General features: G+C 40.6%; 1 protein-coding gene, 1 long non-coding RNA gene and 1 pseudogene across 3 annotated transcripts; 2 read left to right on the plus strand and 1 right to left on the minus strand.

Annotated features, from left to right (window-relative positions):
- Positions 1 to 14,257, minus strand: LOC135504194 (uncharacterized). Of its 2 annotated transcripts, XR_010450099.1 has the most exons (4): positions 13,582 to 14,257; positions 11,017 to 11,069; positions 10,524 to 10,639; positions 1 to 6,664 (listed from the first exon to the last, which is right to left on the minus strand). It is a non-coding gene; the product is annotated as an uncharacterized LOC135504194 (long non-coding RNA). The 2 variants fall into 2 exon arrangements; XR_010450098.1 differs by lacking the exon at positions 13,582 to 14,257 and having other exon boundaries at positions 11,017 to 12,270.
- On the plus strand, positions 502 to 10,529 carry LOC135504192 (XK-related protein 7-like). The gene is made up of 3 exons (XM_064922541.1): positions 502 to 1,118; positions 7,500 to 7,699; positions 8,280 to 10,529. Exons 1-3 carry the CDS (start codon positions 502 to 504, stop codon positions 9,236 to 9,238), a joined length of 1,776 nt encoding a protein of 591 aa, XP_064778613.1. The 3' UTR covers positions 9,239 to 10,529.
- Positions 12,323 to 26,487, plus strand: LOC135504193 (CDK5 and ABL1 enzyme substrate 2-like; annotated as a pseudogene).

The raw sequence follows: 26,487 nt of genomic DNA on the forward strand, positions 1-26,487 counted from the left end.
TACTTGTAAAGTGACTTAATTTAATATATTTTAGCAGGAAAGATATTACATTTCATATACATATCCCAGTCATATTTGTATTTATTTTTCCCAAGGGAAATGTTCAAACAAAAAAATAAAAACACACACATACACGCACTACATATATACACACAGCAACAACACAGCCTCCATATAACTAATTTCATAATAAATCATAGTAAATTGACATTTTAACATCTGATGTGTTCTCATTACGGCCACCTCAGTATTGTTCGGTTCGGCACTGATGGAACGTCCAACTGTTTCGTCATGGCTCCCCTGCCAGTGCAAATGCAGTATTTAATAAAACTGCACAATCATTAATCTTATGATCTAGCTTGCTAAAATTTCACACTTAATTTCCGTTATATGGTAGAGCTAAATCAATCAATTTTTTGTCAGGATTTTTAAAATGAAATATCGTTTTCGCTTTCTCACCTCCCTTCGCCATTTATTCCTCCCTTCCTTTCTCCCCCACACATGCATGCATTCACACACATACGCGACCCCCTCCTCCCTTCCATAATTTCCCCATCTCCCTTACCCACTCTCTTCTCTACAACAAACATGGCCGCTAAATCTGATGGTGCACCCGTCTCGTTGCGAAATGACATCCTGCCCGAGGGTCTGCCCGGTTCAGATCAACGTTCGCCTCAGTGCCACCCTGATAGGAAGCGCTACTCACTCCACGATTGCAGTTGGACGCTATGTGCCCTTTTGGTGTTCTTTTCGGACGGGGCCTCAGACCTGTGGCTGGCAGCGGATTACTACCTCAGCCGGAACTACTGGTGGTTTGCATTGACACTGGTCTTCGTGATCGTCCCATCTGTGGTGGTTCAGGTGCTGAGTTTTAGGTGGTTCGCCTATGATTATTCGGATACCAACGATAGTAGCACAGCCGCAGCAGCGGTCGCAGCATCGGGCGCCGAGAGCCATTTCAGCACCAAGGACAGCGATCAAACGGGCGCTGGCCGCGATGCTGAGTTCGGGAAATTGCATACGACGGGCACTATGGGAGGAGCCCGAGGTTGCTGCAGAGCCTTTATGTGGCTCTTTCAATGCTTCATCCATATATTTCAGCTAGCACAGGTCTGGAGGTAAGATCACCCATACTCTCTCATATACGGATACTGTACTGGCTTGAGCGTGTGTGACAGGGTTCTGCGAAGATGGTGATCAAAGCATTCTAAAAGCCCTAGTAGCCCTACTAGACTACGATGTCTGGGTTCGTCTTAACAGCTCAATCTTGACCTAATTGTTAAACGAATTTAAACTCATCTAGAGAGAAGGCTACTGTATTCACAATAGGGCCGATTCCGATTTAGGAATTTACGCCTATCCTGCACACTTCTCAGTAATTCGTATTCAGATTTACACAGGAGGTCCACATAGCACATTGGGGTCGATGAAACAATGACAACGTTCACATGCACACCAATATCCCGTTATTATTAGGGATACTCAAGTATTCTGTTTTGGAGTTGACACCTAAACATCATATCCCGTTTACAATAACCCGAAAAAGGCTCGTATCTCAGTTTTGAGAAACCCGTATAAAATGCCTGGGATATGCTGATTTTAGACGGGAAACTGGCATGTAAAAATCTTATCTACTTTACTGTTTTTTTTTCTGGGTCTGCACAAGCTCTGTTTCGCATATCATTGGTGTTGTGTGATGATATTTTCATCTGATTGTCAAACAAATCACTTCAAAAAGTAGGCTACCTGCACAGTTGGATCCACCATAATAATGTATTTTGCTGATACTCCGTACTGGACAGTATAGCCTACTGGCTACTTTCACCCTTCATTTAGACAACTTTCTGCTTATAATTTCCGACATTTGGTAGACCAAATTATAATTTCCGACATTTGGTAGGCCAAATGATAATTTCCGACATTTGGTAGGCCAAATGATAATTTCCGACATTTGGTAGACCAAATGATAATTTCCGACATTTGGTAGGTCAAATGATAATTTCCGACATTTGGTAGACCAAATTATAATTTCCTACATTTGGTAGACCAAATTATAATTTCCTACATTTGGTAGGTCAAATGATAATTTCCTACATTTGGTAGACCAAATTATAATTTCCTACATTTGGTAGACCAAATTATAATTTCCGACATTTGGTAGGCCAAATGATAATTTCCTACATTTGGTAGACCAAATTATAATTTCCTACATTTGGTAGACCAAATGATAATTTCCTACATTTGGTAGACCATTTGTTTGTTAACTATAGTTACATGCAGCTTCTCTTTTGTCATAACTTCTTGCACCAGAAGACTAAATAAAGTAGTTCTCACCTGAATAATGTTTTACACTGATATAATTAATACATTAGTAATAAAATTAACACAAGTAAAGTTGTATATTTCTTTTAGGGACCGGGAAGAAAACTCACTAACTCCAAAACAGTGGAAAGATTGGTCCTGTGCAAAATGTCATCAGTTTGAATGGTTTTAGGGAAATTAAAATCTGAGAAAACTATTAAACATGTTTCTGGTAAGACATCACTTTGTTTTAGGTGCATATTTGGGGTTGAAATAGTGTCTGCTTGCATAACAGTGTCAAAGATAACACATTACACTTGCATTTTCTCAAGAGATGCTGAAATAAATAAATACCTAATATCTTTTTTGCACTATTGGTTAGAGCCTATGAGTAAGCATTTCACTGTAAGGTCTGTTGTATTTGGAGCATGTGATAAATAAACGTTGGTTTGAAACAGCTTATCCCGAATAAGACCTTAAGTGGGATATGAGCTACTATCCAGAATACTGTGTGCATGTGAACGTGGTCATTGGAAGTCCATACATTTTTAATGAAGGAAGCGAAGTGGGCGGGGGACCATTGGACGATGCAAGCATGGGTGAGGGACGTAAAACCGCAGGACCAAAGTCGTGTCTCTGTACGCATACAGAGGGAAGCCTGGCTTCCCTTGGCCCCATGAATACACACCACTGCATGTCCCAAATTATAGCACAACATTAGCCTAATATGATCCACTAATACTAAGACCCTCAGGAACTGTTTAAACGGCCCTGGCAGAGGAAATAAATGTAAATGGAATAGAAGGATGCAAAATGTAAGCAACTCATTGAAGAAAACTAACACCAAAGTGGCAGTAATAAATATATATATATGGGTATTACTTAGCTTGGATGTCAAAATTTCATCCATGCATATTATCCAGTTAAATGTAATCGAAAATGTCATCTATGTAATCCCCAAAAGTAATTATTTATCATAAACAATAACTAGTAATGTTGTATACTCAAAGAAAAGGTTAAAATCTTACCTTTCTGGTAAAAATAGTTGTAAATTGCTGAGGTTTAGTCACTATTGAGGACACAAGCTCAAGTACACAGTACAAATATTATAAAAATATGAAATATTTGATATGATGTACTTCCTATTCAACAAAATGAATGAAATTACATATACTTTCTAAATATAGCATAATGAAATGATAAAACGACTAACTATAAGATTTCACCTGCCTTATAACTGTAAATACATATTTGTATGTTTAGTGTTAGACAAAATGTGCATATTTTCTAAAGGTCTCTCTTGATCAAAACTTTTGCCCCCATCTTTGTGAACATATCACAGAGCTCTAAGAACTCACCTTTCATCTCATGTTAATATTGTCCGTCTGTGGCAAACAGAAAATATTTGTTTCAAATCGATTATTTATTTTTGATTAATGGATATAAATCGATCTCTGAATGTGCTATCATGATGAAACCACTCCCTCCTGCTGCGCTACGACCGAATGCTTACAGGCATGTGCTTTGTCAGTGGCTGTGATGTAGGGTTCAGCCAGGAGTTGATGGACAGTCGGAAGAGCAAATTAAATGGTAGGAGGGACATCCCAGCTTCAAGTGGTTTCAGATTTCACATCATACGTCACACGGGGTCAGAAAATATATTACTGTGTATGTGGGAACCAGGGCTATCGCTCAATGCAAGCCATTTCGATATCCACTATGGTATCCACATATCAACTTATAAGCAAAAATGTCAGACAGAACCGGTACCAGAAACACACAGGTCCGCTAAAAAGGGACCTTACATCTAAGAGGTTTTAAAATTCGGAATAATGGCACGGCTCTAGACCTTATTCATGGTTTCCTCACACATACAGTTGAAGTCGGAAGTTTACATACACCTTAGCCAAATACATTTAAATTCAGTTTTTAACAATTCCTGACATTTAATACCTGGACTTGTCCTTAAGCCATTTTGCCACAACTTTGGAAGTATGCTTGGGGTCATTGTCCATTTGGAAGACCCATTTGCGACCAAGCTTTAACTTCCTGACTGACATCTTGAAATGTTGCTTCAATATATGCACATAATTTCCTCCCTCATGAAGCCATCTATTTTATGAAGTGCACCAGTCCCTCCTGCAGCAAAGCACCCCCACAACATGATGCTTCCACCCCCGTGCTTCACGGATGGGATGGTGATCTTTGGCTTGCAAGCCTCCCCCTTTTTCCTCCAAACATAATGGTGGTCATTATGGCCAAGCAGTTCTATTTTTGTTTCATCAGACCAGAGGACATTTCTCCAAAAAGTACGATCTTTCTCTCCATGTGCAGTTGCAAACCGTAGTCTATATTTTTATGGCGGTTTTGGAGCAATGGCTTCTTCCTTGCTGAGCGGCCTTTCAGGTTATGTCGATATAGGACTTGTTTTACTGTGGATATAGATACTTTTGTACATGTTTCCTCCAGCATCTTCACAAGGTCCTTTGCTGCTGTTCTGGGATTGATTTGCACTTTACGCACAAAGTACCTTCATCTCTAGGAGATAGAATGCGTCTCCTTCCTGAGGGGTATGACGGTCCCATGGTGTTTATACTTGCGTACTATTGTTTGTACAGATGAACGTGGTACCTTCAGGCGTTTGGAAATTGCTTCGAAGGATGAACCAGACTTGTGGAGGTCTACAATTTTTTTCTGAGGTCTTGGCTGATATCAAGCAAAGAGGCACGGAGTTTGAAGGTAGGACTTGAAATACATCCACGAGTACACCTCCGACTCAAATGATGTCAATTAACCTATCAGAAGCTTCTAAAGTCATTACATAATTTTCTGGAATTTTCCAAGCTTTTTAAAGCCACTGTCAACTTAGTATTTGTACACTTCTGACCCACTGGAATTGTGATACAGTGAATTAGAAGTGAAATAATCTGTCTGTAAACAATTGTTGGAAAAATTACTTGTGTCATGCACAAAGTAGATGTCCTAACCGACTTGCCAAAACTATAGTTTGTTCACAAGAAATTTGTGAAGTGGTTGAAAAATGAGTTTTAATGACTTCAACCTTAATTTATATAAACTTCCTGCTTCATCTGTATAATTGAATTAAATGTATTTGATAGCAGGCATGTTCACAAACCTTTTGTGGAGAGCTTCCTACTTCCGACTTCAACTGTAAATGTGGTGGAATTATTAGGGAGAAGTTGAAAATGTCAGTGAGACACTTGCCAGTTGGTCTAAGCATACTCCGAGTACACGTCCTGGAAATTTATCTGGCCCTGTGGCCTTGTGATGTTTAAAAGTCTTGCTCACAATGGCAATGGAGAGCGGGACCACACAGTCCTCCCGAACAGCTGGTGCTCTCATGCATGCTTCAGTGTTGCTTGCCTCGAAGCGAGGCATTTAGCTCGTCTGGTAGGCTCGCGTCACTTGGCAGCTCGCAGCTGGGTTTCCCTTTGTAGTCCGTAATAGTTTGCAAGCCCTGCCACATCCGATGAGTGTCAGAGCCGGTGAAATAGGATTCAATCTTAGTCTTGTATCAATCTTAGTCTTAGTCTTGTACACCCCCGCCCGTCGTCTTACCAGAAGTAGCTGCTCTGTCCTGCCAATGCACGGAAAAGCCAGCCAGTTCTATTTTATCCATGTCGTCGCTCAGCCACGACTCATAAAACATAAGATATTACAGTTTTTAATGTCCCGTTGGTAGGATAGTCTTGATCATAGATCATCCAGTTTATTTTCCAGTGAAAACGTTGGCCAATAGGTGGTTTACCCACTTGCCAATGAATTCTCACAAGGCACCCCAACCTCCGTCCCCGGTATCTCAGTCTTTTCTTTACGCGAATGACGGGGATTTGGGCCTGGCCTCGGGAAAGCAGTGTAACCTTCGCATCAGACTCATTAAACAAATAATCTTCATCCAGTTTGAGGTGAGCAAATTGCTGTTCTGATGTCCAGAAGCTCAGAAGCTCTGATGTCCAGAAGCTCTGTTTGGGTGGCCTCCCGCCACTAGAGCTCCTGGTTCGAGTCCAGGCTCTGTCACAGCCGGCCACGACCGGGAGACCCATTGGGCGGCGCACAATTGGCCCAGGGTCTTCTGGGTTAGTGGAGGGTTTGGCCGGCAGGGATGCTTTTTTCCCATTAGCGACTCCTGTGGCGGGCTGGGCACAATGCACGCTGACACGGTCTCCAGGTGACAGTGTTTCCTCCGATACATTGGTGTGGCTGGCTTCCCGATTAAGCGGGCGTTGTGTCAAGAAGCAGTGCAGCTTGGCTGGAAGGACGCACGGCTCTCGACCTTCCCCTCTCCCGAGTTCGTACGGGAGTTGCAGCGATGAGACAAGACTGTAACTACCAATTGGATACCCTGAATTTGGGTAGAAAAAGGGGTAAAAGTTAAATATATATATTTTTTAAATGGAAAATAAGCTCTTTTTGGACATAAGAGATGGTAGCAGCAGCTTTATGTACAAAATAAGTAAAACTAAATAAATAAATAGCACAGTTGGTTAGGAGTCCCAGAACAGGATGCTTTTGGATTACTTTGAATGAGCATAATCATTAGTGGGCAACTATAACAATTATGTGTGTACTGTGTGTATATGACATGTGTATATGACAGAGGAAACCAGAACAAAAACTGTTATACTAACTCCTTGTTCACTGGGCTCATTGAGATACTGTAGTGTAGAGCTCTCTTCTGTCCCATGATCCCATCATCCCTCTAGCCATCACAGAGAAACACTTCTCTTTCACAAAATCAGACAGAGGTAATAAAGTAACAAAAACAGTCCCTGCATTTCACTACATTTAGAGAGGTCAAATGAGAAAGTATAATTTTATATTGTCAAAGCAATCACTTCTGTAGCCCGGAGAGGAAAGGATGAAGTGACCAGACCCGCTCAGTGGCACTCTACCAAGAGATGACATACCATTACCAGTTATTCTGTCTGGATAGAGTGACAGTTCCCAGGCTGTCTGGAGAGTTTGATGTTCAGTTGCTAGAATGAGGCTGGACTGAGGCTGCAATGAGCCATCTCTCTTGGGATGGTGCTGGCATGTGGATGAAACAGATTGATATGGAGCGTCTCTCGATAGCTGGAGATTCTTCTCTCGCACAAATTATGACATAATTCTAATATCATACTCATGCCTTTCTCTCTCTGTCCCTATCCCCCCACCTCCCCTCTGATGTTCCACAGGTATGTCCATGCCCTGTACTTGGGGGTGCAGAGTCGCTGGCGTGGGGACCACGAGAGACGTCACTTCTACTGGCGCATGATGTTTGAGAGTGCTGACATCAGCATGCTGCGTCTGTTGGAGTCGTTCCTGAAGAGCGCCCCCCAGCTGGTCCTGCAGCTAAGCATCATGGTCCAGGCCAGCCAGGTCCTCCCATTGCAGGGTGAGTCATGGTCTGAACACAAATACTGACCTGAACCTTAATAATTACCAGTGACATCACCATCTCAAACTACCCCATACAATCCACTGTGACCTTCACATTGATGGCCGGCATCCTAGCGGTTAAGAGCATTGTGCCATTAACCGAAAGGTCGCTGGTTTGAATCCCTGAGCCGACTAGGTGAAAAATCTGATGTGCCATTGAGCAAGGCACTTAACTCTAATTGCTCCTGTTAGTCATGTACCTTATCACCTACTAATGATAATGACCCTCTCAAACTCCCCCATATAATGACCTCACATAGTCACAACTGCCAGATTTTCAATCCATGCAGTTAGTCACCATTCTTAATTTTACAACAACAAAAAAATCCCTTCACACAGAGCCACTAAGGATGAGTTCATATTTTTTGTTGCCCCCACCCCCATCAAAGTTGCCCATACCTGCTCTAAAGAATTCCTTAACCTACAATAGAGCCTTCTGATTCACACAGACTCAGCAGCGTTCTCATGATATTCAGCACATTTTACCCTGCTCAATCTTAATTATTCTTTCTCCCTGCCTCTCCCTCTTTCTCCAGGCCTCTCAGCCTCTGCCTCGCTGGTGTCCCTGTCCTGGATGATCGCCTCCTACCAGAAGGTTCTAAGGGACTCCCGGGATGATAAGCTGCCCATGTCCTACAAGGCCGTCAGTGTGCAAATCCTGTGGCACCTGTTTACCATCGGAGCCCGTACGATGGCCTTCGCCCTGTTCGCCTCCGTATTCCAGCTCTACTTCGGTATCTTCATCGTGGCCCATTGGTGCATCATGACATTCTGGATCATTCAAGGCGAAACAGACTTCTGCATGTCCAAATGGGAGGAGGTCATCTATAACATGATGGTCGGCATAGTGTATGTTTTCTGTTGGTTCAGCGTGAGGGAGGGGCGCACACGCTGCCGTATGCTCATCTACAGTGTGGTTGTATTCATTGAGAATGTGGCACTCACCACATTCTGGTATGTGTACCGTGGCCCACATTCCTCTGACTTCAGTGCCCTGATCATAGTGTGTATGGTGGCCAGTAGCTACGCTCTGGGCACCTTCTTTATGTTAGTCTACTACTGCCTGCTGCACCCTGACGGTCCTATCTCAGGGTGGTTATGGGGGGTACCAGAGGAGGTAGCAGTGGAGTCCTGCCTTTCCCCAGCTTCCTCTCTTCCTCCAGATGTAGTAGCAAGCCCCCCCAGGACTCTGCAGAGGACTAAAGGGGGAGACCGTGAGCAGATGGGAGGGGCTAATGCAGACGTGTTTCTGGTACGAACACTTAAAAGAGGTGCCAAGCCAAATCTCCCACCCCTCATCCCTAGGACAGAAGGGCCAGTCATCCGTATAGACTTGCCAAGGAAGAAGTACCCTGCCTGGGATGCCCACTTCATCGACCGCCGTCTGCGCAAAACCATTCTGGTGCTAGAGGCTGCTGCTCCGGTCACACCAAGGATCCAGTACCGCTGTCTGGGCTCAGCCACAGAGGTGATGGAGTATGAGACCACAGTGTGAACCGCTTAGAGTACAGTTACTCAACTGGCTATCATCCAGCCGGCAAAGCCCCACAGTGGCACACAGCTGACTAACTCGCTCTGAGGATCAGTTCTGCTCTAGTCCCGCTCTGTGCTGTAAAGCATCAAGAGTACACTGGCTGGGAGAGAGGGAGTGCGTGGAAAGGGTTTCACATCAAATGTCTGGGATAGAAATACAATGTCTGATGTGGCCTAAGTAGGTGACTACTTGAGGTTTGTATTTTGGTGCCGTGTCAGTATAATTTCTCCGGTTAGGGGGACGGTACAGGGAGAGTTATGGGCCAGGGGTCAGAGATCAGTGAAAGTGCAGAGGGACACAGAAAGAGGAGCTGGATAGCTGTCAGAGGGAAACCATCCTCAATGAACTTGCTCCAAAATAATGTCCTCTCAAGCCAAGGCAAATACCATCAGAGACAATACCTAAACATTTATGAATACCTATGACAATACCTCTGTTAATTTATATGATTATACACCATAACAGTAGATAAGTCACATGGTTAATACATACCCGTCTAATTGAGCTACTGGAACAGGACATTTTGACTGCTGTGTGTGATTTGTCATAGCTATTTATGCATGTTTAAGTAATCTCAAAGCCTTAATAAGTGGTCTAAAATCCATAGGACAATTCCTAAAGAGAGAGAAATTGAGAAGATGTATTGGGATGAATGTTCAATACTCTTTGTTGTCATACAGTTAGTGTGGTATTATGACAAGATTTGTGTAGTATAACAAATATGAGGCTGGATACTGAATGTGCAGGATTGCTGTATTATGTCTAACTTGTCTGGACTCTGGTTGCCCTGTAGAAAATAGTTTAGATATCTTTCAATCTTCATGATGATGATACAGTGTGTGCTTCGTGTGTATCTAGGTGGTCATTGCTCCATAAAGAAATGTTCTATCTGTCTAACACTAAAAATGGAGTGCATTGTATCAACTTTAAATCCAGAACAAGACAGAAACCTTATGTGGCTGAGAAGTGGAAACAAGTTTGAAACTGGGAGCATTTGTATATGAGGTGTATGCGTGCGCGTGTTCGTGCACATTTGTATGTTGTACATTGGGGTTCATATGATATTGTGTTGTAGAAAGATGAAGCTTTAGTTCTTAAATGCTGTCCAGGTAATTCAATTATCCCGCTAGCACTAAGATGAATACAATATCTCCACACAGAACCATCAACACAGCCACAGAACTATGAAGCCACGGCTCCACGTTGGTGCTACCTGTTGAGTCTGTTTATAAACACCACAACTTACCTTATACAGTGGTCTGGATTCATCCATCAAGCCATACTGGTTTGGGTTGGCTGTACCTCAAATACACACACCCGAATGAAAGCCTTAAACTGGTCAAGCCAGACGGTTACTGGTGACTGCAGAAAAAAAGAACAGAGACTTTCATTATGTTGTTGTTGGGAAAATAAAGAGCAATGTGTTTACCTTCTCCATGACCAATTCATTCTTTCAATGTGTGGTTTTCAGAAACCAAATGCAACCACAGTTATCCAAAATATGGCCAATTATCCAAAACATAAATCCAGATTTCAGGTCAGGTAAATGCAGTTATCCAAATAAAATAGAATAGTTTAAATGTGAAGCAGACAATCAAACAGATAGGAAGAAACAGGAAGAAACAGACATATCCATCTAATTATTCTGCTAAAGTGACAGATTATTCTGATTAGATTGTCCAGTGGTAAAAAGCGAAATCATGTCTCATATAGAAGTAGATCAGTGGATTATGAAATACCCCGCTGGCTGCTGGCACCTGAGCCCAGGCAGAGGTCATTGGGTCAGGTGAAGCTGTCGACACAAAATTATTACATTTTTTTATGATCATGATTTTCAACTGAAAGTGGTTCACTTAACAGCCATTCCCATATCATATACACTCCCATCTGTATTAATTTGGACAGTGAAGCAAAAATGTGTACATTTGGCTCTATACTCCAGCATTTTGTATTTGAAATAAATAAAATGTTTCATATGAAGTGACAGTACGGAATGTCACCTTTTATGTGAGGGTATTTTCATACACACCGGTTTTACTGTTTAGAAATTAAAGCACTTTATGTCTCTAGTCCCCCTCAAAAAATGCTAACCTCTCACCATTACCAATAACAGGGGAGGTTAGCATTTCTCATTCATCATTATTCAGGATTCATTCATGATCTTCTATTCTTATTTCAAATAAAAGTGACTCCAAAATGACACAATACATTATTTACCATTCAGTTCCTACTGGGCAAGACATTATCCGAAACACAACCAAAACAAACTGCAAAGCTTGACATAGTCATTGCGTGCTAGGAATATGGGACCAAATACTAAACTTTTGACTACTTTAAGATACTAAAATTTCATTGTTCCAAATAAAACTTATTCAAAATGGGGGGACTAGATACACAAAGTGATATCTAAACAGTAAAACAGATATATATGAAACATTTAATCTCATATCCAAAATTCTGGAGAATAGGGCCAAATGTACACATTTTTGCTTCTCTGCAGCACAATGTTATTCAATATAAATCATCACCAACCTTCTGGGTAAAGCAGGCTATTAAGTAACAGATCCCTATCCAATAAATTGGTGATTAGGATGAAATTAGTAGGACCATAGTCAATAGAAAAATCTATTAAAAGATGTCCAATGTTTTGCTGATTAAATGCATAGGGTCGAATGTATTACAATATCTTGACTATTATGCATCTATCCGTTACAATATATTATTATCTGTTGTTACATTGGTGGAGTTCGTTTTGCATGGCCCGGTGCCCCGGGTGGATGGCTATTTCACTTAAGGACCAATGGAATGGTCCTAAATTAACAACTCCGCTAACCCGGGACACCAGCCCACGCAAAACGAACCGAATAATGTATCAATCAGTTGTTGCAATGCATCGCCCTCAACTCACAGCCAATCCCCTAAAACCAAACCGTACTTATTTCAATAATGATACGTTTGAACCAATCAGCTTATGGTGGGCGTGGAGAGGTCCTCTCGCCGGTTAAATTCATTCCTAAACGAGCACAATCGTTCTATTATACTAGAATGGCGACTGCTGTTTTCGGTCGTCAATGTACAACAGGCAGTAATACTGGAAAATCACACAAAGAACACCTGCGAAAAGGTAAGGATACACGACGGAGACAGGCGGCTCTTTTGTTCCTCAACAACATATCTTTAGACGGAAGGCCTTTGTATCATCTCAGCAATGGAAACCACGGTCAAAGGGAGGCCGCCGAGCTCCGAAGTCGAGACGTCACCGGGGCACAGGCGACTGGACACCCTCTTTTCTCATCGAGTATCTACGGAACCGTCTCCCTTGTGGCACCCTCCTTGGCCGGTGGCGCTGCTCCTACTGTGGCGGGGATCAGTGGACTGAGCCCGGTCCCTCCTAATTTGGTATTGTCTACAGACACTGGCTCAAGTACTGCTGTGCGGTGTAGTGAGGTGTTTTTTGAGGGAGTTGACCCCATGGTCCCACCAGATACCCCCTGTCCCCCACCTCTGGACCTCAGACATTCAATCCAAGTGCCAAATCATCATTTGTGTTCCAGACTCAGAATTCCGTTCCGGGGGATACACAAAGGTGGGAAATAGTATCTAGCTACTACGTTTGTATTATAGGGTGGTAAAAAATAATGGATTAATCTGTCATAACTATCAGTCACGACTAACGTTAGGTGTTACTCACTCTGCTGTTATATTCATTGTAACCAACATTGGCTGTTTCAAAGTTTGACAGAATAGGCCTGATTTATAAATGTGGTCTATTTACTTCCGCATATTTCATTTCAATATAGAAATCTACGGTAACGCAAATGGCCACAGACTAGACCTTAAGTCAATTTTAGTTATTTAAATCTATTTCTCAAAGCAATCATTAGAACTTCTTAATTGTCAGCTGTCACAATGGAAAAAAATATTTCCCTGTCAAAGTCCTTTAAAAAAAAACTGCAGCGACAAATGTAGCTGAGGAACGCTCAACTCTGTTCTAGTATAAAGGCGGAGTTGAGTTGATTCAATAAGTTGTGCAGCACTTGTAGCTGAGAAACGCTTAGCTCCTTTTAGCAAAGCTAGTATCTTACGCACTAGTATTGCTAGGAATTGGCTTGTATAAAAAAACGAAATAGCCCGTCAAAGGCGAGAGGTTAAATGCAATTCAATTTCAATTTACTGCGAGTCTGCCCTGCAGATTGTCCATAGGGTTGGTCCTTATGCAGGGGGAAATTGGTCGCGTGATTTACTAGCAACAAGCTTTATCATCAGTCGATACATGTACAAGTGTCAATTCTGAAAACGCTTACCTGTACATGTACAATCGCGTTCCATCCGCGGGATCCGAAATTCACACGTTTAATAAACCCTTATCGAATACAACCACCGACCTTTTCCTAATTTGGGTTGCTCAACTCAGCGCGAATGCTCATGTGCCAATTGTATCTCTGCTTACATCGAGGACGCTACGTGAACAACACAAATGTGAGAAAAAGTAGGTATCGTTTACGTTATAAAATAAATAGGAATTTTAGCACAGCGCGGAAAGACCGCGATTGTACAGGACAAACATACGTAATGTTGGCCTACAGGTAAGCGTTTCAGAATTGAACTTTTTTCAAGTACTGACTGCTGGCAAACTCAATGTTGTTACGAGCAAATCTGCGCCCAGTTATGAATATTCAACCCTGCCTTGATATAAGAGAGCAGTTGGACGATCGATTCGCTGCTTATAGCAACGCCAGTATTTACACACTAGGGTTGCTGGAAATTGGCTTGCAAAAAAACTGAATCGTCCGCCAGAAGTTAAAATATTCTGTCCATTGTCTGTATAGTTGGTCCTTGTGCAAAGGGAAATTTGAGAACACACAATGGAACTTAAAATGAAACAGAATTTCCACACGTGAGTCTGCTGTAGACCTATGAAGTTCCTCTCCTTACTCGTGTCAAAGTAAAAGTCCCCTACAATTTATTTGTTCAGGTTTGACGCACGTGCTGGACTTTTATTTTGACATGAGGTTATCAGAGGAAGTAGGTCTAAAAAATACCCATGTTTGAGAAATCTCTTTAATTTATGTTCTATTAGATTTTTTTCTTCTCAATTTCCCCCCCTGCATAAGGACCAACCCTATGGGGAGTCGTCAGGACATACTAGGAGTAAGTTAAAATTGAATTTTATTAAACTTCTCGCTTCTGAGGACTATTAGTTTTTTACAAGCTAATTCCTAGCAATGCTAGTGTGTAAGATACTAGCAATCAAATTGTATTGGTCACATACACATATTTAGCAGCTGTTTCTAAAAACAGCTAAGCCTTCCTCAGCTACAAGTGCTGCACAACTCATCACTAAATTAAAATATTGAGTCCTAAATTAAACATATTTAGTTGGTATTGGTTTGTTTATTTTATCATTCTCTGTAATGCTGTGCTTTGTGTAAACATGACATGAATTGCTGTCAGGCCTGTGTTATCATCTCACCTTATCCTGCCACCACATCTGTCTTGCTCTGCATCTTCCCTCTCCATCATTCTCTCTGAACATGTTTAGAAAAACAAACATATTACTTCAACTCCCTCTCACACAACATTGTGATTTTAGCATTATTATTCAGACATGTCATGTAAATTCATCTTTAAGGTCTTCCTTAGTTTATTATTTCAAGAAAATGGTTCATTCTTCCTCCATATTTGTCTACCTCCATATTCTAAAACTCACTGACAAATTATATGGTACTGTTGCGACCTTTTGGTCCAGATATTAGACATTACTAATGTTGATGTTTAATTGACAATTATGTTTGTTCTCCATTTTGTCTTAGATCACGGAATCATTCGGGCTCTCCAAAACCTGCAAGGGTGGCCAAGAAGGTCCACTTTATCAAGAATATGAGGCAGTACGACACAAGAGGCAGCAGGTGAGTTTAAGTAGTAGATCAGGGGGTGCAGGAGATGTGTGGCGTAAACTGTGTATTCTAATGAAGTGAACAACCAAAACAAAATGTATAAAGCATTCTTCTATAGGCTCAACAAGTGGTATCAAAAAAGTAATTCTAGATGGCATTGTAGTCACCCATGACATACAGGAAATGAATTGCATTCATAAGCATAGGCTTTATAGAGAAGAGGGAAGAAGATTGCAAAGAGACCTGCTGGAACTTAGATAACGCTCTTAAATGAGTAACAGAACGACTGTGTGGATTGCAACAGCGCATTTAATCAAATCAGAGGTGTCCTGTGGAAATATAACCCTCCCTGGCTTTCACAGTAAAATATCCCTTATGTAAGATGGGACTGAACTATCACACTCAAGCTGCACTCAACCTATTCTCACTATGTTTAACTTAGTCTCTTATTCAATGTGTTTTTTATGAATGAGGAACCTGGATGAGGCTTATAGGGCTACAGCTTAGTCAGGTTGTCTTAGAAAGAGAAGTTTTCCTGGAGACACAAAGATAAGACACACATTTTTTTAAACTTATGTTTCAACAAGGCAAACCGTTTTAGAAGCCCTCATTTCTCCCTACCTGAAAATTACTTAATCATAGACAATATCACATCAATAGTCGTTTTTGCATGTTTTCCTGAAATTAGTGCAAAATGCAAATACAGTATCGCACGTTGCTGGCATGTTATAAGATGTTTTGCAATAACCAGAGCCATGTATTTAGAGAGATGGGACATTGCGGTTTCTGTATCATAATGCATTTACGTGGCACTGCAGCCATGTTGGCGCACAATTAACATTACGTGCGGAATATAATGCCTAGAAAGAGCATTATGGTGCATTTACATGACACTTAAAAATGAAATGGCAGTCCTGTTAGACCTCCAGTAAAGATGGAATCCGCAGTAGGGAAACTGCGCCACTGACCACCCAACAGCCGTAGTTATTGTTTCTGTATTGTTAACGAAGCAGAACTGGGAGCGGCGTGGATTTGGTTAAAAAAAAGTTAAAGTGAATTGCATATGCTGCTGTTCTATTGCGTGTGCAATGATGTCCGAGGGGGAAACAAATGTGTCCTTTGTTTGCAGTTGTAATATTGCAAACGGACGTGTCACTTTCACTGTTAAGGATTCCAGCTTTAACGTTACATGTGTGTTATATTAATAATGTGATGTACTGAATGTCTAGAATTAGAACAATATTCAAAATGATCAAAGTTGGCCCAACTCTCTTAATATACTGTGCATTCAGAAAGTATTCAGACCCCTTGAATTTTTCTACGTTTTGATACGTTACAGCCTTATTCTAAAATGGATAAAATTATTTTCCCTCTGCAATCCACACACAATACATCATAATGACAAAGAAAAAACGGGTTTTAGCAAATGTATTAAAAATAAAAAACAGATACCCTATTTACATAAGTATTCAGACTCTTTGCTATGAGACTTTTTAACATTTTTATAATTATTTATTACAAAAAACACAAGGGGTAACATTAAAGTATTAGAACATGAAGGACAAACAATACAGCATCAAGACACTTTCAAACATGTATCAGTCTTTCAGCAACAGAGCCATCCTTATGTGTGAGGGAGTGTGTGCATGATAGTGATATGAAATATGTCAAACAACCAAGAGAATGAACAAAAGGGAAAGACAGAAGAAAACAGCAAACAACAATATGCAAAAAAATAATAATACATTTAAAACAAAGGACATCAAGGACAACTGAAATCATAACATCAATGCCTTGATGATTTATGCCCCAAATATTCAACATTTTGTTGGTGGCAAGAATTCTATATAATCATTTTAGCTGAAAAGCACCAAGTCTTGAATCTTGCATTGTTTTATATATCAACTCATACACCCTGTACCATGGAATTGGTACATCAAAAATCTCTTCCCAACTATTTTGCAATCTGTATGGCACAGTTGTCAACATCCTGGTCCTCAAATGAAACTAGTATAGATTCCTATTTATGCTATTTTTATTCCTCTGCCAGTTTTGATCCTTTATATCAGGCAGACAGACCAGTTCCCTACCTCCTCCCGCTGCCACCCGCCTCCATTTTTGGAGCAATGCTGTAATAAATTGGTTGTACTCTTGGGTTGAGCAGACCTTCCCATACAATTCTGATAACTCCATGAAGAACATACCATTACAATATCATTTAAGAACAAAATACCCTTTTCAAACATCTTTCCCATAAATACAGGTATTTTATCAACCAGCACATTTGAGTTCAGCCATAATATTTGTTCCATCTTTCCAGGGGGATGAAATTGTAGCCAGCACTACAATGCTTGTTTGAAAAAGACATACTTTTAAAAAAGTATCTAACTTTCAATTAATCGAAAAAGAGACATGGCAATCTGCAAAAAGGCAATTTTTAAACCATGGATGAGCTTTTCTTATTAATCTACTTGAGAACCATTTAGGGTTAAACTTTTGAATGAGTGAAGCTTTTAGAGAGGTTTAGTGCTTTTATATTTAATAATCTCAACCCACCCAATTCATATTCATTATAAAGATAGGCTCGTTTTATTTTGTCTTGTTTAGCGTCCCAGATAAAGCAAAATATTTTTTGCTCATATGATTTGAAAAACGAATCATCAGGAGTAGGCAGCGCCATAATTGAGTAAACTGAGATAATCAGGGCAATTTTCCATAAATAGACAGGTATTTACCTCTCCATGGTTTGTGGTGGCTTATTTCTGCTTTACCAAATGAGGAGAGTTACAAACTTCACACACCAGTCAGAGTTATACTTAAACTACATCTTTAATAAGAAGAGCTTTGCAATAACAATTTGACTTTCAATGATGCGCCATCTCTAATGAACCATTTGAAAGTACCAACAGAAAAGTACAGATCCTAAGATCTTTTACAGACAAGATACACCCCTCTCAACCTACATGATGAACCACAGATCTTAGGAACAGTTCACAAAGGGACTTTATAATTGAGAAAGGAGTATCCCTTTTCCAGATAACATTCACTATATAGTATCGTTCAGTTTGGTCCCTAAGACAAGGTTCTAATCTTGTTCCTGGTACTTCATAGCACAAAAACACCATCTCATCCAATGGCATAAATCAATTGTAAACTCTAGATACTCTCATCTCAAGTAAACCCCCTCTTGACCCCACTCCTGGACAAGCTCACTGAGGAGAGTGAGCCTCTAGGTCATACACTATCCCAGAATAAGTACAACTTCAGAGAGGACATAAAATGGTTCCAGACACTGCCCTACACCCCAATGCAAAAGGAGGGAGTGACTTGCACAGACATTGGAGACAAGTAATTGGTTCCCCCTTAATCACGCCATCCCTTCACATGGTTTAACAGATACATTCACACATGAAGACAATGTTCCATCCTGTCCTCTTCCCTTTCTGATATTCTGCATAGCACCAGGGATATGTGAAAGACAAGCCTGACCTCTCCCCTCTCTGGGCCCCAAGTGACTGAGCCACACCTGAGGGAAGAAATGCAACTGCCAACACTAGTCTATTAGAAATACACTCTAATAAAAAGTATCACATAAGAATATAATGCAGATATGACATCTTAATTACTTATGTTACCCCACTAATTCTTTTTCATCCACCACCGGTTGCAGGATCTTGTCTATTTTTACAAGTTTTCTATTGAAATTCATAGTGGAGAGTTTATTTATATCTTTTGTGATATGAATACCGAGTATCTCTACTTCACCATCAGCCAATTTTATAGGTAAGCTGCAAGGTAATGTAAAAGTTGTATTTTTAAGGATCCAATACGTAATATTGTACACTTATCATGATTAGGTTTTAGTCCAGAGAGTAGAGAAAAGGTATCTTTAATGAGACGTTGCAGGGATGTAGCTTGCGGACTTAACATAAAACTTGAGTCATCGGCATACATGGACACCTTTGTTTTTAAGCCTTTGATTTATAATCCTCTAATGTTGTTGTTGGATCTGATTTTAATAGCTAGCATTTCGATGGCCATAACGAATAGATATGGTGACAGCGGACACCGTTTTTTTTAAACTCCTCTTGACAATTCAAAACTCTCTGAGAAGTAGCCGTTATTTACTATTTTACACCTGGGGTTGCTATAAATTATTTTTACCATGAGACTTGATATTGAGATCAGGTACATTGTTTCCATTGATCATCCTTGAGATGTTTCTACAACTTGATTGGAGTCCACCTGTGGTAAATTCAATTGATGGACATGATTTGGAAATGCACACAGCTGTCAATATAAGGTCCCACAGTTGACAGTGCATGTCAGAGCAAAAATTTTGGAATTGTCCGAAGAACTCTGAGACAGGATTTTGTCAGGGAACAGATCTGGGGAAGGGCACCAATACATTTCTGCAGCATTGAATGGCTCCAAGAACCGTGGCCTCCATCATTCTTAAATGGAAGAAGTTTAGAACCACCAAGACTCTTCCTAGACCTGACCGCCTGGCCAAACTAAGCAATCGGGGGAGAAGGGCCTTGGTCAGGGAGGTAACCAAGAAACCCATAGTCACTCTGACAGACCCCCAGAGTTCCTCTGTGGAGAAGGGAGAATCTTCCAGAGGGGCAATCATCTCAGCAGCACTCCACCAATCAGGTCTTTATGGTAGAGTTACCAGACAAAAGCCACTCCTCAGTAAAAAACACATGACCGTTCACTTGGAGTTTGCCAAAAGGCACCTAAAGCACTCTAAGACCATGAGAAACATCTCCACGATGTTCAATGGAAACGGGAGGCACCTGAGCTTATTTTCGAGTCTCATAGCAGGGTCTTAATACTTATTTATGTAGGGTCTGAATACTTGTGTAAGGTATTTCAGATTTTTGGTTTTAATACATTTGCAAAAATTTCTTAACCTGTTTTCGCTTTGCCATTATGGGGTATTGTGTGTAGATTGCTGAAGAAATTGTTTTATTTAATCCATTTAATAATAAGGCTGTAATGTAACAAAATGTTTTGAAAAGTAGGGGTCTGAATGCTTTCCGACGGCACCATACACATTGTACTAATAAGTGCATTACTAATGCTGTAGTTAACTGTAGTTTGGGGCATTCTTGAATTGCGGTGGCATTTGGGCACTACATACATTTAAATTTAAAAAGGCTTTCCATTCTAAATCAACTAATATGCTTTTTCTTTTTACATTAGGATAATGTGCCACCAGTAGGAGTAGTAACACCAGTGAGACATTTTTGGTTATTCAGGATTTTTTAAACTGTAGCCCAGATACTCAAATCTAAGGTCATTAACCCTTTAAAAATGTATTTCAGTGATATGGTTAGGGCTGCAATACAGTATGTTCCTTTGTGGGCGACCCGACCCGTTTTGTAGTATGTGACTGTAGCTGTTGTTTGTGTAGACTGACACTGCAGATGTTCGGTGTGCTTGTACTTGCTATCTGTATCCTGCAGGATCATGATGATTTGTGCCAAGCGGTCTCTATGTGCTGCTTTCTCAGTGCTGCCCTATGGAGAGCGTATTCACCTCAGGTACAGACACATAGCCCTAACCAACTACAGCCCACCTCTATCCCGCTGTCTCACTATATGACCCAGCCATCCTCTCGTGTGTCCTGAATCGCCATCAGGAAAGGAGTTGTGTTATGATGATCACAGGTTTTAATGTGGAGCTGCATAATAATTATATAATGTATGCCATTTAGCAGACACTTTTATCCAAGTGACTTAGTCATGCATTCATACATTTTACGAGGCATGATGGTGACATGAGTAGATTCTCTTTCTGCACACCCAGTGACCCAAAGTTGGAGGCGCACAAACTACAGCTGTCCTCTGGGGTGGCATCTGACCTGTTCCCTGGCCTGGAGGGCCTGGGGGTGGAGCTAGGTGCATATGGAAAGGTAAGGTTGAACTGGAGAGTAATTGCACACTGTCTGTCTGTGCTTTGTGTTCGTAAACGTCTCTTTCCTCATCAGACGGTATCGTACGCACAGTTCCTTTTCCCCACTAATGCCCTGGTGAGACCGAAGAGCAGTGGAGCACTAGAGCCTAGCACAACACAGACCCCCCTGTCACGTTACCAATGCAACGGCCAGAAGAACTACACCACCCCGTCTCGACTCAACAGCACCATAGGACAGGACCTGAGTACGCTCCACTTCACTAGAATACAGGTTACATGCACTCTCTCTTTGGCAAATTGTTTTTGCAATTATTACTGTCTTCTCATTTAATATCATTTTTACAGATATAGAAGACCTGGCAGACTATGATCCCTACCTACTCAGTGACCCTCAGTGGCCTTGCGGGAGACACAAGAGAGTTCTTATATTCTCATCATATGTGGTAAGCATTCCTATAACATTATACATGTTACATACACCTCACCACATTACTTTGTGACTAGACAATATGACACACTGACAATCCAGAATGCTCTGATTTTGTTCAGTAGCACCATTATCAACTTAAAACAATCCATATCATAAGGGATTTTATGACAAGTAAACTTTACTGCACATAGTAAACACCATCATAATGCAATATCTATGAATAGGATGAAAGCAAAGTTCTCATATTTATCTTGTTCCCTGTCTTCCAGACGACTGTTATTGAGTATGTAAAGCCGTCGGACCTGAAGAAAGACATGAATGAGACGTTTAAGGAGAAGTTCCCCTACATTATACTGACCCTCAGCAAGATAAGAAGGTGCACGGTGCATGAACACGTTGTGCATTTTTGTCTACTGTCTGTTTCAATCTCTGAAAATCACATTTGTATCTGTCTTCAAACCACACATTTACATATGCAAATCCTGCATATCTGCCTACCATACACACCCATGAGTAACCTGTAACCTCCCTCCTGTTTGACAGCCTGAAGTGGGAAATGCGTGCGGTGGGAGAGGAGTGCAGTTTGCAGCCGGTCACAGTGGCCATGGCATTTGTGTACTTTGAGAAACTGGTGCTGCAGGGCCGCCTGAACAAGCAGAATAGGAAGTTGGTGTCTGCAGCATGCGTCCTACTGGCAGCCAAGATCAGCAGTGACCTGAAGAAGCAGGAGGTCCGACAGCTGATTGACGTGAGTGAAGTCGTTTTTTTTACACGTACAGTTGAAGTCGGAAGTTTACATGCACTTAGGTTGGAGTCATTAAAACTCGTTTTTCAACCACTCTACAAATGTCTTGTTAACAAACTATAGTTTTGGCAAGTCTGTTCGGATATCTACTTTGTGCATGACACAAGTCATTTTTCCAACAATTGTTTACAGACAGATTATTTCACATAATTCACTGTATCACAATTCCAGTAGGTCAGAAGTTTACATACAGTGGGGGCAAAAAAGAAAAGAAAAAAAAAGAAGTTACAGGTCTGTGAGAGCCAGGTGACCAAATACTTATTTTCCACCATAATTTGCAAATACATTTTCTCATTTTGTCTGTCATAGTTGAAGTGTACCTATGATGAAAATTACAGGCCTCATCTTTTTAAGTGGGAGAACTTGCACAATTGGTGGCTGACTAAATAATTTTTTGCCCGACTGTACACGAAGTTGACTGTGCTTTTAAACAACTTTGAAAATTCCAGAAATTGATGTCATGGCTTTAGAAGCTTCTGATAGGTTAATTGACATCATTTGAGTAAATTGGAGGTGTACCTGTGGATGTATTTCAAGGCCTACCTTCAAACTCAGTACCTCTTTGCTTGACATCATGGGAAAATCAAAAGAAATCAGCTAAGACCTCAGAAAAGATTTGTCTGGTTCATCCTTGGGAGCAATTTCCAAACGCCTGAAGGTACCACGTTCATCTGTATAAACACCGTGGGAACACGCAGTCGTCATACCACTTAGAACGCATCTCCTTCCTGTCTCCTAGAGATGATCGTACTTTGGTGCTAAAAGTGCAACTCAATCCCAGAACAGCAAAGAACCTTGTGAAGATTCTGGAGGAAACGGGTACAAAAATATCTATATCCACAGTGAAATGAGTCCTATATTGACATAACCTGAAAGGCCGCTCAGCAAGGAAGAGCCATTGCTCCAAAACCGCCATAAAAAAGCCAGACTATTGTTTGCAACTGCACATGGGGACAAAGATTGTACTTTTTGGACAAATGTCCTCTGGTCTGATGAAACAAAAATAGAACTGTTTGGCCATAATGACCATTGTTATGTTTGGATGAAAAAGGGGGAAGCTTGCATGCCGAAGAACACCATCCCAACTGTGAAGCACGAGGATGCCATCATCATGTTGTGGGGGTGCTTTGCTGCAGGTGGGACTGGTGCACTTCACAAAATAGATGGCTTCATGAGTGAGGAAATTATGTGGATATATTGAAGCAACATCTCAAGACATCAGTCAGAATGTTAAAGTTTGGTGGCAAATGGGTCTTCCAAAAAAGGACAATGACCACAAGCATACTTCCAAAGTTGTGGCAGAATGGTTTAAGGACAACAAAGTCAAGATATTGGAGTGGCCATCACCAAGCCCTGACCTCAATCCTATAGAATATTTGTGGGCAGAACTCAAAAAGCTTGTGCGCGCAAAGAGTCCTACAAACCTGACTCCGTTACACCAACTCTGTCAGGATAATTTTCTTTATTTTTAAATCTCGACTATTCTGACATTTCACATTCTTAAAATAAAGTGGTGATCTTAAGTGACCTAAGACAGGGAATTTTGACTAGGATTAAATGTCAGGAATTGTGAAAAACAGAGTTTAAATGTATTTAAACTTCCTACTTCAACTGTACATATTGGTCATTTAGCAGACGCTCTTCTCCAGAGCAACTTACAATCAAGTAGCACTCCTAACATGCAATTGTGTTATTCAACCTACCCATTTGAGCATTGCATACATTTTTTAAAGAATTGAAAATACAGTACCTTGTGTGTTTTTAAAATGTATGGATAATTTTGCTCACGTCAGGATCACTTGAAATAATTGAATTATTACGGTAATCAGAGCATTGGGCAGTATCGTATGAGGTTGTCTTCTCGTTCTTTGCCCCCCTTCTCTTTCTCCATGGTTGAGCAGAAGCTGGAGGAGCGTTTTCGTATAAACCGCCGGGAGTTGATTCCATTGGAGTTCCCTGTCCTGGTTGCCTTGGAAATGGGGCTCTACCTCCCTGACAGCAAGGTCATGCCGCACTACCGCAGGCTGGTACAGCAGGGCTAGACTGGAGGTGGCCCGGAGAACTGGCCTGTGACAGTTTTGATATTTATGTCCTGATGATATTGATTGGAAATGCTGACCCTGAATCAGCACCTTGAGAGATGCACCTTCTGCCCTAGAATATGTTCAGGTGTAGCAGGCCAGCCCAGCCTACAATGCTCTTTATAAAAATAAAGTTTAGCTACTCTATTTATTTGATTGAATGCAATCCAATATCTTGATAACTTGACATGATAATAACTTGGTAATAGAATGAAGGATTTTTAAGAATATTTTCTGCAAAGCTATTGGACTTTTTTCTTCTATGTTTTGATTCTTGTTGGGTCAGCTTGTTCTGAACTTCTTTCTGGGTGGTATATGGCATTCTGATGTGAATATTTTTTTCATAGAAGGGTTCAAAACCATGTTTATTTGTACAAAAAGTACACCTTAAATATTTGCTAAATTAGCTCAAACTGAGTGTAGGATGGCAACCCGATGGGGGTGTCTGTAAGAACACAGGACTTTTACTATTCTCTAGTTTAGCTCTTTCGGTCATAAAGGCATCGGTGCTCGGATGATTGGCAATGATGGGTTACATGTGATCAGATGACAGATGTAGATGGTTTTAGTTGTCAGCACACGCATCTGTTTGTGTCCATTGTACTGGTTTGGTTGCTTGTGAGAAGAGGGCTAATGATTGAAGGTGAGAGCACAGATCTCCCGAGGGTTGACTTGTTGTTCAAAGTTGTTTTTTTAAATCAAAAAATCAAACCAGATTAAGACTTGCAGTGCATTCAAAACGCATAACAGTGCTTTGTTATAGATGATGTCACAGATCACGTTAAAGGTGGTGATTGTTCCTTCTAATACTCTGTACTTTCATTTCTAACTGTGGGAAGAAGTTTTAACTTAAACTCTATTTAAAGTATGTGTCTGATACGGTCCTCATGATGTGATGTTGATGGTTGCCATATCAGTTTGAAATAATTTAGACGCCCTGAAGTAATTCCCTGTCCAAAGGTAGAGACATGTTGTTTTTTGTGTGTAAATGGTGCCTGGTATTGGTATCTTTGCTTATTATAGCTTGTGTTGATCTTACTATTTATTCACTCACTTTGAAAATGACACATCAGTCATTGGACTTAAAAGGCCTCAAATGTGATTGAGATGACAGTCTGGCCAGCCCAGAACGCTCATCCTCAGTTGTTTTTATTGTATAATTTGTTTAGGGCTTGGATGGTATTTATTACCCTTTCTTGGGTTGGAATCAACAGTTTTGATCATGTCAGTTCTGTAGCTAGCAATCAGTCTAATTGTGTAGACTGTAAATCACCGCTGTGCAATCAACTGCCTCTTTGATGTTCTATTACACAAATTACTTTTCTGCTGTGAATGGTTTTGTTAAGTTGCATGGTTAATGTTCAGTCAAACTTCATATCAGTACTTGGTTGGTATTGTATATCAACACCCAGGTATAGGATTTGCAATAAGTATTCTTATCATATTGTTCAAAGTACTGGATCAGCCACAAGCCAGTTGTCATATTTTTTTTTTAGCTCAGGAAATATCTTTCAATTAATGCTTTATTTTCCACTGATCATTCTGAGATCATGGGATTTATCAAACAGAAACTCTGGAATGAGAGCAGGTAGAAACACTTTTTAGGACACACAAATAACTGGTATTTATTTACAGTATTTCTTGTGTATTTCTCTTCAATTGCATTGTATTATGCCACTTGACAAAACAGTAAGAAGTGCCTAAAACCACCATGAGTTGAATGACGTATCAGTCCTATCCAGATATGATTCCCTCTTGTATTTCACTCTTATTGCTGTTGGTGTTTCACCGTACCTGTGAATATCATGGAAAATTGGACTCTGCATAATGTGAAGCTCATTGTTCTTTGAGTGATCTTGGAAAAAATGTTTTGTACGGTAATGTGCAGATTTCTGCTGTGGTGTGACTGGATGTCTTTGTTTTGCAAATGTATGCTTAAATCACCTCGTAATTGGTTTAGAATGTGAAATGGTAGAACTTTTGACAATGTTGTGATCATGGATGGTGTCAATTTTGTAAAAGTATATTTTTATTCTTAAATCAGAAAATATATTTAAACATTTTCTAACCATTAA

The sequence above is a fragment of the Oncorhynchus masou genome, chromosome 18, assembly GCF_036934945.1.
Source record: "Oncorhynchus masou masou isolate Uvic2021 chromosome 18, UVic_Omas_1.1, whole genome shotgun sequence".
In the NCBI taxonomy this organism is placed as follows: domain Eukaryota; kingdom Metazoa; phylum Chordata; class Actinopteri; order Salmoniformes; family Salmonidae; genus Oncorhynchus; species Oncorhynchus masou.